This window comes from Malurus melanocephalus, unplaced genomic scaffold (assembly GCF_030028575.1).
Source record: "Malurus melanocephalus ecotype Western Australia unplaced genomic scaffold, MMel_1.1 scaffold_298, whole genome shotgun sequence".
NCBI lineage: Eukaryota > Metazoa > Chordata > Aves > Passeriformes > Maluridae > Malurus > Malurus melanocephalus.
The window spans coordinates 135,052-149,869 of record NW_026623530.1 but is presented as its reverse complement, the minus strand read 5'-3'; the positions used below and the strand labels follow the sequence as shown (position 1 = coordinate 149,869).

Sequence of the window (14,818 nt, the reverse complement as noted above, 5' to 3'; positions counted from 1 at the left end):
CTTTATTTTCTTCAGAATTATTATTTCTGTGCTGGCTCATTTATTTTTCAGTGTGCAGGTAAATCCCACAGGCATCCATGTGCAGTGCACTGCTGATGGGTGTGCAAGGGATAAGTGCAAACCCCGAGAGTGTCCATTCTCCAAAGGGTGACAGGCTTGACCTCAGCTTTGCTGGTCACCCCAAGAGCCAAAATCAGACCAATCCTCCCCCTGATCAACCTGACAGAGCCAGTGTCATGCTGGGGCTTAGCAGCAGGGAAGAGGGGTTTTCTGGCACCCACACTTCAGTAAAACTGCCTCTTTAATGAAGTTTTTCCCCAGATGGATGGGATGAGAGCACAGGACATGGCCTGGCATGAGCTGGTGCATGTGTTTACCCTCATCAGGGTAGATTTGGTCCGTTACTGATTGTTTCTTATCCCAGAATTTTTTTACTATCATGTTATATAAAGCAAAGAAGAAACACCCCATTTCCCTGAAATTCTTTATTTGGAGATTACAAGGCATTGCACAAGGAACTTGGAATACTGAGGGTAAATACAGCAAAAATCTCATCTATCCAATATAGCAAAAATCTGATATATCCACATCTTTCTGTGGGAAAAAAATCAAGAGTTTTGTGCCCATCACGTGAGAATCAATTACAGCTGAAGGAGGCAGTGCAGAGATGCTGCTATACTAATGCACCCCTTCRCCCTGCACAGTCTAGGAACCCCAGTGTGATGTGATCCCAGAGATTAAACAACAATACCCATTTCCCAAGGAAAATGCAAATTGGTTGCAGGAACTTCCAGCTGTAGTGTTAGCAGAACTGATAAAGACAGAAGRTGGACAGACCTGGTTTAATGCAAGTTTTTCTTTCCATCTCTGGAACAGGTAAAACGGAGCTGGCCAAGCAAACAGCCAAGTACATCCATAAGGACGTCAAAAAGGTAATGGCTCATCCCAGCTTTATGTTGGCAGTGAAGGGGCGGGGGATTCATTGGGGAATTCATTGTGTGGCTGTGCTGCCCTGAGAAAGGGTTTCTGCTGCACTGGGGGAGACCTGTGAAAGTCATGAAGTTACAGACAGGTCTGGGTTGGAGGGTCTTTTAAGCTCATCCRAGGCCACCCCACTGTAAAACACAAGCACCCTTTCCACCAGACCAGATTGCTCTAAGCCATATCCAAATTAGCCTCGAACACTTGCAGGGATGGGGCAGCCACAGCTGCTCTGAGCAGCCCGTGCCCGGGCCTCACCACCCTTGCAGCCAAGAATTTCTTCAGTCTGACTCTGCCCTCTGTCAGTGGGAAGCCATTTCCCCTTGTCCTGAGCCCCCTTAGGCACTGAAACAGTCTCTTAAGGTCTTCTGGGAGCCTTCACTTCTCCAGGTGTACAGCCCCAAGTCTCCCAGCCTGTCTCCAGAGCAGGGGTTCTCCAGCTCTCAGAGCATCTTCATTGCCAGCTCTGGACTCACTCCAACAACTACACATTCCTTTGATGCTGGACACAGAGCTGGAGGCAGCACTGCAAGTGGGGTCTCACCTGAGCAGAGCAGAGGGGCAGAATCCCCATCTCACCCTGCTGCCCACACTATGGGATCAGCCCAGGACACTGTCTATGCTTCTGTTATGTCACCAGGATATTTGAATTGTAAAAATTTAAATGGAGATAACATTTGCACTCCCTGTTTGATCTTGCTCTCATTTTGACATCCTGTGTTGTGAACTTTTTTTTTTGCCTCTATTAATAATATCATTGCAAATTGTTAGAATGATAAAATTCCCAAAATCTGTTTTCCATGTTCTCAGCTACYCCACTTGTCACATCCTGCTGGTACGATTGTAGTGGTGCAGCATTGATTTCCTACTCAGAATTTTAAGTGCCRRAGTGTTCAGTATCCAGAAGCAGTTTGAATTATTTAGTTTGTTACCTAGTGAGCAGTTTTTAGAGAAGATGAGTTGAAATTATTTCATGGAGGTGGTAGTTTTGCAGGAGGACACTTAGTGGTGTTCCATTCCATTCCATTCCATTCCATTCCATTCCATTCCATTCCATTCCATTCCAGTCCTTTTTAACCTGTTCCATTCTTTCTATTCTATTTCATTCCAATCTATTCCAATCCATTCTACTCTGTTCTATTCTATTCCATTCCAATATTCTATTCTATTCCATTCCAATCCATAATATTCCATACCAGTCTTCCATATCATTCTATTCCATTCCGTTCCATTCTACCTATTCTGTTTCATTCAAATAAATTCCATTCTCATCTTCTAGTCCCTTCCTTTCTATTTCAATATTCTATTCCGTTCCATTCCATTCCATTCCATTCCATTCCATTCAGTCTCAATCTTCTCTTCCATTCCATTCCATCCCATTCCATTCCATTCCACTCCATTTTAGTCTGTTGCATTACATTCTCTTCCATGTTTCACATTTAAGCCTCTGCCTACCTATAAGAGATGCTTAGCTCTCTCCTACATGGAGCCAGGGAAAAGGAAGAAAGACAAGCAGAGCTGTGCATAGATGAATGAATCCCTCTCCCCCACATCCTCCAGCAGTGAATGGACACACAATGCAGCAACACGTGTAGAAAGAAGATCAAACCGGAACCAACACTGTAAAAACAGCCATTCTGGTTTATTTTCCTCACCCGTCTATAACTGCCTTCCAGAAGCCCTAAATCCTGGATCTCAAGCACTTTTATCCCTAATCCCACACATGGAACTGCTGGATGGTCAGACATCCAATGGGGAAATCAGTTAAATCCTGAGTGTTGTGTTAATTTGATAACACTAGGAATCTGGGATTTATTAGTAATGAACCAGCTCAGCAATTGGTTCCCTAATGAGGGATGAAAGGGGTTCATACACCCCACAGGCTCTGATGAGGGGCAGCAATTCACAGGAACTGACAKTTTAAGAAAGGAAAACCTGGAACTGTCCTTTTTTCATCTACAAGACAGAGTCAATTTTTGCTCTCTYTGCCCTGGGAAGTTTATAGGTATCCTAATAATTTTCAGGGAAATTACTGCATGGAAATATTTTGCTCAGAGAACCTATGGCTGTCCTATCCCTGAAAGTGTTCAAAACCAGGTTGAATGGGGCTTGGAGCCACTTGGTCTACCCATGGCAGGGGGTTTGGAGTGGAGTAGTCCTGAAGGTCTCTTCCAACCCAAACCATTCTCTGATTCCATTATTTTCCCAGGTAATATGTGACAGGACTAGAGGAAGCTGCCTGAAGTTGCAACGAGGGAATTGTCATGGTTGGACTCTGGCCAAATGCCAGGCACCCACAATAGCTACCTGATTGCTCTCCCCTGCCACAGCTGGGCAGCAGAGAGGGAAAAAAATTAACAAAGGATTTGTGAGTTGAGATAAGAAACCTGGAGGAAGTACTCCAAGGGCAAAACAAGCTCAGCTTAGAGTTGCAAACTGAATTTATTACTAACAGAGTCAGAGGAGAATAATGAGAAGTAAAAATAAGCCCTTAAGACATCATTCTTTCCCCCAACCCTCTCCCTCCTTCCCACTGGCAGCGCAGGGAGCAGGGTATGGGGGATTTGGTCATTTCATCACCGAGATTTTCTTCTGCACTCAGGGAGAGGAGCCCTTCCCCTGTGTCACTGTGGGGCCCCTCCCATGGGAGACAGTTCTCCACAAACTGCTCCAGTGTGGTCCAAATCTGACAAGCAGCAGTCATCTCAAAACTGCTGCAACTTGAGTCTCCCATGGGCAGACAGTTGTCCCAAAACTGCTGTGATGTGGGTCACTCATCCACAGGGTTCACTGTCCTCCAAGGACAGGCTGCTCCAGCCTGGAAGCAGGGCCCCTCTCTCCATTGGGTCTCCCACTGTCTCTCAGCCTCCTCCAGGCACCCACCCACTGTGRTGTGGGCACCTCCCCCATGGGCTGTGAGTGGATCTCTGCATCCCCCATGACCCCCATGGGCTGCAGGGGCACAGCTGCTCCACCATGGTCATCACCACAGCCTGCAGAGGAATCTCAGCTCCAGCACCTGGAGCACCTCCTCCCCCATCTTCTCCACTGACCTTGGTTTCCCTCACATGTTCTCACCTCCTCCTCCTTCTCTGGCTAAAAAAAACTCCAGGTACCCTTGGATTTCTTCTTAAATATGTCATCACAGAGGCATAACCATCCTCTCTAATTTGTCCAGTCTTGGCCAGCAGCATGTCCATGTTCAGAGCCATCARGGATTGTCTCTGCTGGACATGGTGGGAGCTTCCAGCAGCTTCTCACAGGAGCCATCCCTGTGGTYCCTCCCACTRCCAAAAACCGGGCCARGCAAAACCAATGCAGGAGGATCAGGTTGAATATTAGGGAAGATTTTTTCTGTTCAGCTCTGGAAAAGGCTGCCCAGGGCAGTGGGGGAGTCTCCACCCCTGAAGAGATTTAACAGATACATGGATGTGGCATCTAGGGACATGGGTTAGTGGTGGGCTTGGCAGTGCTGGGGGAATGATTTGGCTCTATGGTCTCAGAGGGTTTTCCAACTCAAACAGTTTGGTGATTCTGTTCTCTAGCTCTGGTATCCCCATGTGATGGTGTYCATGAGTGTGCCATGTACACATGCCCAAATGAGATTTATTCCCAGACATACGTCTCCTCCACCATGGACAGTGCTTATGTCTGTCTGACCATGTTCAAGATGATGCTGGGAAGTTCAGGCTTGTCTTCTTGGTCAGCTGGATGAGATGACCACTGTAGGTTCTTTCCGACTGAAATATTTCTCTTCCCTCCTGTCCCCTCCCCTTCTTTTCCTTTCCCTTCTAGGATGTGGATTACAGCTCCATGATCAGGATATTCAGTACCTGCAGTGAATCATCAGCTTTTCAAATGCAAAATGGAGATTTGGGTGGAAGCTATAAATTCTCTAACACTATTATCTATTTCAGGTGATCACCCACAAGCCCAGTTCACCTCAGCTTTTGAGTTTTGGGCAAAATTGTGATTTTGTTGGATTTTTGTGGAGGGATGTTGCATTCTTCTTGTGATTCTTCTAAAATGCTGAACTGCAAAAATATCCATTTTATTCAGAAAATCCCAGCCCTGTCAAGTGTTGCTCCAGCTCTGGCAGCGAGCAGATTGATCAAATCTCATCTTACTTCTCTTGCAGGGTTTCATCAGACTGGACATGTCRGAGTTCCAGGAGAGGCATGAGGTCAGTAAATGGGCTCTGAGAAGAGCAGCTCCAAATTGAATCCAGAAAAAATGGGCATTTTGGAGTGACAAGGTGGGAACACAGCAGAACAACAGGAGTTGCTCCAAGTTGTGCATTAAATTGCAAGTAAATTGTCAGAAGGCAACTTTAATTTAGTGTCGTGGTACATGGTACTTCCCAGTTTAGTGCTCCCACTGAGACTCTAAACCACAAGCCACTCACTCAATGCCCACCTCCCCTTGCCCCTCCCCACAGCAGTGGGCTGGAGAGGAGAACTGGAGGCTCAGAAGGTAAAGACCATTGATTGAGAAAAGAACAATTTACTGGAAACAGAAATGAGATAAGAAAACAAACAAGCAATAATATAACGAAAGTATGTAAGAGAGAGAAAGAGAAAGAGAGAGAGAGAGAGAGCGATTCACATGCAAAATGCTCAGTGAACCTGCCCAGCCACAGCCACCTCCCCAGCCTTGCCCTCCAGCTCAGAAACAACTCGCCCCTCTGCTCCCCAAAATGACATGAGACAGGATAGGATATCCTCCAAGTCCAAGTCTTGCCCCTCTTGGCTACTGCAAAAATTAACCCTGTCCTGACTGGAAYCAAGACACTGAGGCAAATTAGGAACAGAGACCAAGGAGCAAGGAAAGCTTTAACAATATGTGTCCAGTGCTGTGGGTTCCCTTGGGGTGGAGTGAGCCCCTGGGGAGAGAGCAGCTGAGAAGAGATGGTGGAATCCAGAAGATTGCCTTGTTCATGAAAACCTGCAGCCACAYTGTTCATTACTTACCTATGCCTAGGTGAGCACAGCTTGCCCCAAGCCCCCTATCCCCAAAACATTGCTAAGTTCAGTGTGGGATCATTGCCTCAGTTTACCTTCCATGGAGGAAAGGGGGAGAATCCAGCAGAAGACAGGGCAGAGGGGACCCCTCCCATCACAACTCCTGCCCAGTTTGCATGCCACAGGAGGAGTGGGACATCCCACCATGGCCACCCCTGAAGCTGAGGGGGTGCTAAATCCCTCTGGAGGGCTGTGTCTCCCCAAAAAGCAGCAAGGTCCTAGCAATGAGAGTRGTAAAACACTRGGACAGGTTGCCCAGAGAAGCTATGGCTGCCCCATCCTTGGAAGTGTTTAAGGCCAGACTGGATGGGGCTTGGAGCAACCTGGTGCAGTGGAAGGTGTCCCTATGTATGGCAATGAGGCTGGAACTACATGGTCCCTTCCAACCCAAACCATTCCATGATTCTGTGATAACGGACTGTGACTTCAGATGACACTGAGACATGGGTAGCTGTAAGATAGCACCAAGCAATGTGTCAAAAATTGTCATTTTGCTAAAACATTCCTGTTGTCAGACGTGTTACTCTATATGACCTTCTAAATTTCTAAACTTCATTTTAAAAAAACACCGTGTCACGAGGTGATGACATAGGAAAAGTATTTTACTTGTGWCTTCTTCCCACAAAGCCTACTTGTGGCTTTGATTCTGCACCAGAACCATCTGCCACTAATAATCCTTTGAATTCTTGCTCTTAAAAAAGCTAAAAGGGATGAAAACAGGTCTTGGGCTTCTGGGACTGGTTGCTCAGAACCTGCATAGCAAAGCAGGGCTGATGCCTTCCCACCTGCCCATACCTGTTCCTTGGATTCTGCTGGCTCAAGCTCTGGGCAGGGTAATTGCTCAATCCTTATTTTGCTTAATTGTTGATTATTAAGCTGATTTTGGGATACCTGGGGTGCAATAGGTGTCACAAAGAGCATAGAACTTGTTTTGTCAGCACCTAGGAGCAATGGCTGCCTGACGAGCTGTCAGAAGGGCTTCATTCACAGTGTCATGGATCAGCCTTCAACTTTCCTGTTCTGTCCTCCCAGGTGGCAAAATTCATCGGCTCGCCGCCCGGCTATGTGGGCCATGAAGAGGGTGGACAGCTCACCAAAAAGCTGAGGCAGTGCCCAAATGCTGTGGTGCTCTTCGATGAGGTGGACAAAGCACACCCTGATGTGCTCACCATCATGCTGCAGCTGTTTGATGAGGTAAATCCACATTTCTGGTTAGAGTTGGCACAAGGGACATGCAGAAGATGACAGTGAGGGGTGAGAGGGATGATAGATGGAGGAGTTGGATGATTTATGTTGGGAGGGACCTTAAAAGCTAGTCCACCCCTCCTGCCATGGGCAGGGACACCTTCCTCTACACCAGGCTACTCCAAGCCCCATCTAACCTTGCCTTCCAGGGATGGGGCAGCCACAGTTTCTCTGGGCAACCTGTGCCAGGGCCTCACCACCCTCACAGGGAAAAATTCCTTCCCAACATCCCATCTAACCCTGCCCTCTGGCAGTAGGAAGCCATTCCCCCTTGTGCTGTCACACACAGCTCTTGTCCAAAGTCCCTCTCCAGCTTTCTGGTTGATTTTGAAGGTCCCAGTCTGTCCTCAGAGGCCACCAAACTCCAGGGCAACATGCTGGAAGGTTTTGGAGGGTTTTGTTTTTCTTTTAAGGATTAATAACACCATTTTTCTTGCATAGATCATCACAGCAGCAGTTCAATGTGAAATCAATTCCTGCACCAGGCACTTGACAGGGCAATAACCCAAATGTTAATCTCAAGCACCCAACAAGGATTTGTGTCATTATGCTGGATCTCTGCTGTTGGAGATGGATTGAGGAAAGAAACAGCCTGGGGAGATGCTGCTTTTTTCCTTATTTCCCTCTCTTTTTTATATTATTAATCAAGAGCACTGGTACTTTGGAAAGGTTCCTGGATTGGTTTGGGGTCTGAGGGTTGATTCCACTGCAACAGTGGTGGTGCTGGGCAGCCCTGGTTTTCCAGGCAATCCCTCAGGGATGAGGAGCTCTGCTGCTCAGGTCACTCCATTACAGACATAACATGGTTATTTGTGGGCTCTGCCAAGCCCAAACCACAGCCACAGGCAGGATTAGGGTCAGTCTTAGGGTTAGCATTAGCATGAGTGCTGAGCTGAGCCTCGGACTTGTGTCAGACCTAAAACCACCACAGGGAGGTAGGCAGAGGGTCAAAGGCTGGGGAGTTACATAGGACAGCTACACGCTCATGGAATCACTGAGGTTGTAAAAGCCCTCTGAGACCATCAAGTCTAACCCTTCCCCCATCACTGCCAAGCCCACCACTAAACCTAAATGACACATCCACRCGGCTTTTAAATCCCTCCAGTGATTAGGACTCCCAACACTGCCCTGGGTAGACTGTGCCAGGCTGGACAGCACTTCCAGGGAAGAWATGTTTCCTAATATCCAACCTATACCTTCCCTGGTGCAACTTAAGGCCATTTATTYTTGTCCTGTCCCTTGTTACCTGGGAGGAGACCAACATCCCCATCCCATATCCAACCTCCTGTCAGGGAGCTGTAGAGGGTGAGAAGGTCTCCCCTGAGCCTCCTTTTCTCCAGGCTGAACAAGGACATGGACAGGCCTAACCCTCCTCCTGGCAAGGCATCTCGCAGCACTTCCATCAATTCTGTCCTGGATGGGGGCAGGCTGGCACCATGTGCAGGACAAGTTCCTGCCATTCCTGGGAGACAAGGATTTCTCCAATCTCATCCTTGCWTCCTTCCACCTCAATCCTTGGGCATCCCTTCAAAATTAAATCTACTCTGGGGAAAAATGAAGCCCATGTTCTTTTTCCTGGTGTTTTGGCCATGTCCTCCAGCACCTGCTGACACAGCTGRTGTCATCTTGGTGTCATTGCAGGGCAGGCTGACAGATGGGAAGGGGAAGACCATTGACTGCAAGGATGCCATCTTCATCATGACCTCCAATGTGGCCAGCGAGGAGATTGCACAACATGCACTGCAGCTCCGGCAAGAGGCCATGGAGATGAGCAAGAAAAGGATTGCAGAAAACTTAGGTACTGGAATTTCAATCTCCAAATCCCTGAACAACCTCCCTSCTCCTAACTCAATTTTGTTTGACACCAGCTCAGCCATCCCTCTGCAGGGGGCACAACCAAACCCTTTGGTCCCCTCTCCACTGGTCCTAACTTGTCCAAATGACTTGGGTGTGCTCCTCTGCCATATGTCATGAATTCCCAGAAGGGTTTGAGTTGGAAGKGACTTTAAAGACCATTCCATTCCAAGCCCCATCCAACTTGGCCTGGAACACTTCCAGGGAAATGAGTACAGGGTGAGACAGGCTKAGAGGTTGGACAGAGCCTTAAAGATGCAATGTCCTTGTAAAGGATGCAATCTCAAATAATGAGGATTTCGGAGGAGGTGGATTGAAACTAGATGGTCTTTAAGGTCCATCTCAACCCAAACCCTTCTGTGATTCCATGRTTCTCTTTATCARCTCACCCTTCCAAATGCTTYCTGCAAAAGACTGTGGCTGGTTCAGGTGCTCATATTAAAGAGAAAAAGTTTTATTTCCTCTCAGTCCTTCCCAAAAGGACTAAACCTAATGAATTTTACTTCCCTGTGGAATGGGAGGCCTGGCCTCATATATGAGGCTCCTGGAGAAAAATTTCCCAAAATGTGAATTAGGTAACAAAAAGGGAATGAGGATAGCAAGGGCAGTCTCTGAAACTGGAAATCAACAACTTGATATGCAACCTCCAGTGCCTTTGCTGGTAACTCCAAGGATGGATGGATGAATGGTGATGCTAGCACCAGGGACTGTCCCTTTTAGGCAGTGTTTGTCACACAGCGCACAGGCAAAGCCTGTTTCCATCAGGTGTTGCTGTGCCTGTGGATAATCAGGCAGCTGTGGACAGTGACTGCATCCCTTCTTTTCTCATCAGTCTTAAAAAACTTGCTTTGGTGTTTTTAAGATCCTTTTATGATCTTAATTGTCTGGACACCACATTTTTCTCAAGTTATCCAGCAGCCTCTACCATCTCAGATACACCATATTCCTGCATCARCTCCACAGGAGCAGGAAAAAACGTTGGATTTTGGCATCAAATCTATTTTCGAGGTTCTTTTCTATCTCTTCCTTTTCCTTTGGAGAAGTGGCTGTCGACGCTGAGTTAATTCAGAATCTTTAACTTCAATCAGGCTGGGTAAAGGACAAAGCACATTGTCAACTGAACTTTCCAGAATAACATTTGAAAATGCCAAACGTTTCGTTGCTCAATGAGGAGAGCATTGAATTTTAATTTCTGGGCCAGTATAGCTGCAGCATGAGAGGAGCTGGAAAAGGCATTTGAACACAGCAGCTGTCCTCAACTGGGTTTTGAGGAGCTCCTGCCCATTTCCTGAGCTCTCAGTGTGTAGATGGCATGGCAGGAGGTCACTAAAGTGCCTGGCAGGCAGATAAATGGGAAGATAAAAGGAAGGAGCTGCTTCCCCAATGGATTCTGCATCTACCAGTGGCAGCAGCAGATACTACATGTGGGAAGTGGGAATGCTGGCTCCTCTGCATTTCCAATTCTCCTCTGCCAAAGCACTGGGGCAGACCTACTGGAATCCTTCCCCTGAGAGTAGGGTTGGAACTGGATTATGTGATTTCAGAGCACACTGCACCACTTTGGGCATTAGGGGAAACCTCCTCACYCCCTACAACTCCCTGAACAGAGGATGTAGCCAGGTGGGTGTCAGTCTCTTCTCCCAGGTAACAAGTGACAGGACAAGAGCGAATAGTCTCAGTTTATGCCAGGAGAKGYTTARGTTRGRTATTGGGAAAATTTGTTCCCCAAAAGGGTTTCCCAGCCCTGGCACAGGCTGTCCTGGGCAGTGGTGGAGTTTCCCATCCCTGSARAGATTTAACAGATAYGTGGATGTGGCACTTGGGGACACRGTTTAGTTAGTGATGTGCTTGGCAGTGCTGGGGGAACTCTTGGATTAGATGGTCTCAGAGGGCTTTTCCAACCTAAACCACCATCCAGTTGAGCCTGAGAACCCCTTCTGCTGCTGCTGGGGAGGGGCAGCAATCTTTATCAAGGCTGCAAAGCTGGGACAGGCTGCCAACTCCCAGCATGGGTCTTGTGTCCCCTGCTGGTAAGGGGCAGCAATCTTTATCAAGGCTGCAATCTTTATCAAGCCTGGGACAGGCTCCCAGCACCCAGCATGGGTCTGTGTCCCCTGTCCTGCTCTGCCTGCCAGGATCCAGTCCAGAGCACAGCAATCTATCTCCCTGTGGGCACCCTGGCCTTGAACAGCACATGGAGGTGAATGGGTGCAGTTTGGGTGAAGCTGTAGGAAGAACTGGGGGGTGATGAAGACAAAGAGGAAGGTGGTATTGGGAGGAGAACGGGTGACACTGCATCCAAGCCTCCAGAGCAGCTGGGAGCCAGGATCTGAGAGCAGCCAGACCCTGGCTCCATCTGCAGTCAGCAGAGGGAAGTAGACTGCAGCTGAAGCTGTGCTGCAGGCACACTGAACACGAGTTTGGTGTTTGCTGGAGACACCGTGAACTCTTCCAGTGCTTGCAGAGCAGTCCCAGAGGGCCAGTGTGCTCTGTGGGTCAGSTCATCAGCAGTTGTGGAGCCAAACTGGGCACTTCAGCTGCCCAAAACTTCTGGGAGCAGCTCCTGTGGGCACAGAGCAGGGAGCAGAGCAGAGCCAGTGCTCTCTGGCCATTTAAAGAAGCCACATCAGCACAGGATGTTCCCCTGGATCACCACAGGATACCCAGAACTGCTTCCCAGAATGCCAAGTGCAGGGTTACCCCATTAGCCAAAGTAAACTGCTGGCATATCTGGAGGTCCCCCAGACCCTTCCTCACCCTCAGCTCCAGCTCAGACAGAGGTGAAGCCACTGTCYCACTGTCACTACTGACACCTCCCRTCCACCTCTCTTCCAGAGGACGTCCAGATGGCCGATAAGATTACCATTTCCAAGCAGTTCAAAGAAAAGGTTATTCGCCCCATCCTGAAGGTATGGACGGTGTTTTCATGGCTCATGTTTCATGTGTTTGGATTATGAGCTTTGGTCCCAGACTTCTCTGCATTTCTCTGCAGAGAAAGAAGGGAGAAAACACTGGGTGCTGTTCAGCTCCATGGCTGCTGGGAGCTGTGGGAGGTGGGATGGTCCCTGGGGAGCTCCTTCTGCAGTGCCACTCTCCCTGCTGTTCCCATCAGGARCCCCTCTCCCTGTTGACCTCCTCCCTTTTCTCTACAGGCTCACTTCAGACGGGATGAATTCCTGGGGAGGATCAATGAAATTGTCTATTTTCTCCCTTTTTGCCACTCAGAGCTCATCCAGCTGGTCAACAAGGAGCTCAGTTTTTGGGCCAAAAAGGTAAAAAAGCATCAGTGGCTTTAGAGGGGACTTCTCAGCATAACTCTGGAAAAAATCCCTGCCGGAGCATCTGTCCTGGGGTGGACACAATGATGTGTATCTTTCCATCATCACACAAGCTGTTGAACATGGGGTGGTGGGGAGGGTTGGAACCTCTGGGAGCAGCAGAGATGGTTCCTGTTGGACTGGAGCAGGGATGAGCTCCAGGCTGCCTTCAGAGATGTCATTGTCTAATTGGTCTTTGCACATCTGAGCTCTCTAGAGGCTAAATAGGATTTCAGGGTCCCTTTGTTGTGGTGGAACTGACCTGGTGGAGCTCAGCCCTTCTYAATACCCCACTGCAGCGTCCTCACTGCTCAAGGAGAAGTAACTTTTCCTCCTCTTCCTCCCCTTCCCCCTGGCAGGCCAAGGCAAGGCACAACATCACACTGCTGTGGGACAGAGAGGTCATGGACGTGCTGGCCGATGGCTACAACCTTCACTATGGTGCCCGCTCCATCAAACACGAGGTGAAGGCAGGAGGGAAGTTGGGGTGAAGTTTTGTGTTGTCACCTCCAGCCCCAGGGAGAGCTAGGACTGAAAAGGCATCCAAAGAGAGATGGAGTCACTGGAGCAAATCCAGAGGATGTCATAGAGATGCTCCGAGGGCTGCAGCCMCTCTGCTCTGGAGGGGAGAGCTGAGGGTGTTCAAACTGGACAAGGGAAGGTTCTGTGCAGACCTCAGAGCCCCTGCCAGTGCCTAAAGGAGCTCCAAGACAGCTGGAAAGGGACTCTGGACAAGGGCCTGGAGTAATAGATTACAGGGGAATGGCTTCAAACTGCCAGAAGGCAGGGTTAGATGGCATATTGGGCAGAAATTCTTGGCTGTGAGGGTGGTGAGACCCTGGCACAGGTTACCCAGAGAAGCTGTGGCAGCTCCATCACTGGAAGTGTTCGAGGCCAGGTTGGATGGCCTGGAGCAACCTGGTGTAGAGGTAGGTGTCCCTGCCCATGGCAGGAGGGGTTATGAACTTTACAAGTCCTTTCCAACACAAACCCCTCCATGATTCTGTGACTGTGTGGATCTGACCCTCCTCATCTCTGGGGACATGTCCAAGGTCTGAGGAAAGAAGTGGCACAGGCACACTCCAGAGACAGGGAATAAGGGGGATGAGGAAACAGTTGCATGATTCTGCACTACCTGAGGGTGGGAATGAGCTGGCCATCTCCATGGGAGGCTTTCCACAGGATTTTCCTGTCAGGATCTGGTCTGTCCCTCAGGTGGAGCGRCGTGTGGTGAACCAGCTGGCAGCTGCCTACGAGCAGGACTTGCTGCCACGGGGCTGCACCCTCAGGATCACCGTGGAGGACTCAGACAAGCAGCTGCTGAAAACCACAGAGGAGTCTTCCACCAGCTCAGGAAAATCCAAGGTGCCAACCCTGCGGCTGGAGATTGTAGAGAAAGACAGCAAGGCCCGAAAACTAGAGATCCAGGCACCACTGAACCCCGAAAACATCACTTACTTCTTGTAGGCAGCACTGGGTGCTCATGATGGCAATTAAATACCCCACGAGTTGGAGTGAGCGGTGTCAGAGAGGGCAGAGCTGCAGTTCTGCCTCCACTGGACATGGACACAGGCACAGACATGGGCAGGAGCTGCCCCGGGCTGGGCATGAAGGGCTCTGGGGGTGCAACTGTGGGTGACGAGGTGCCCTGGTGCCATTCAGGGATGGGTCAGTGGAGGGTCCTGGGGTCTCACAGGGTGTTGGTGTTTTTAAGGAAGGGGGAAGTGGATTATGGACCATGCAGGAGCCGGGTGGATTTGTCATTCCCATGGGAGGGGGCTTGCTGGGATAGCTGGGGTAGCAAGCTGTGAGACAGGAACTGAGTGTGAGTGTAAAAGCCACCAATCACTTGCTCTGTATCATTCCTGTTTCTTTGTGGCAATAAACATGCTACGTGCACCCAACCCTTTGTGTCTCCAGAAGGACTGCCATCCTCATCCCAGGGCACTCCTRGGTCTCCTGCTCATCACCAGGAGCCAGGAATGTCACCAAGAGCAGGGAACACTGCTGGGAGCTGGGACCCACTGTCACATCTCCCCAGCCCAGCCAGGCGACATCCTGGTTCAAACCCCTCTCTGAATTTTTTTCTCATTATCCTCGTCCAGGAAATATTTAATCTCAGGTGGAACTGAGCTGCCCAGTTTTCCCCAATGGGGACACAGAGGCTGTGCCCCCACCATGGTGGCTCATTCAGAGAGTTGTTCATGATGGAACAGGAGACATGATCACTACTGCCCCCCCCAGCCATGGGTTTTGAAGAGTAAAACATGAAATACATACGGAAATTGAACATCCCCGGGATTAATGAGCCYCAAGTCACTGTCCTTTGGGATGCAGAGAGGATCCCCATCCCACTGTTATCCCTACCCCAATGTCCTCATCGGGGTTTAGTTCTGGTGG

At 49.2% G+C, this 14,818-nt stretch overlaps 1 protein-coding gene across 1 annotated transcript in view; it reads left to right on the top strand.

Moving 5' to 3' along the window:
• Positions 1 to 14,316, top strand: part of CLPB (ClpB family mitochondrial disaggregase) — a 72,120-nt gene extending 57,804 nt beyond the window's left edge. Inside the window, exons 9-16 of the mRNA XM_057377003.1 lie at positions 877 to 932; positions 5,120 to 5,164; positions 7,035 to 7,196; positions 8,889 to 9,045; positions 11,937 to 12,010; positions 12,254 to 12,373; positions 12,778 to 12,882; positions 13,634 to 14,316. Of these exons, the coding sequence (XP_057232986.1) occupies positions 877 to 932; positions 5,120 to 5,164; positions 7,035 to 7,196; positions 8,889 to 9,045; positions 11,937 to 12,010; positions 12,254 to 12,373; positions 12,778 to 12,882; positions 13,634 to 13,885 (971 nt within the window). The 3' untranslated portion in view covers positions 13,886 to 14,316. The remainder of the gene's footprint in view (positions 1 to 876; positions 933 to 5,119; positions 5,165 to 7,034; positions 7,197 to 8,888; positions 9,046 to 11,936; positions 12,011 to 12,253; positions 12,374 to 12,777; positions 12,883 to 13,633) is intronic.
• Positions 14,317 to 14,818: the final 502 nt, after the last annotated feature.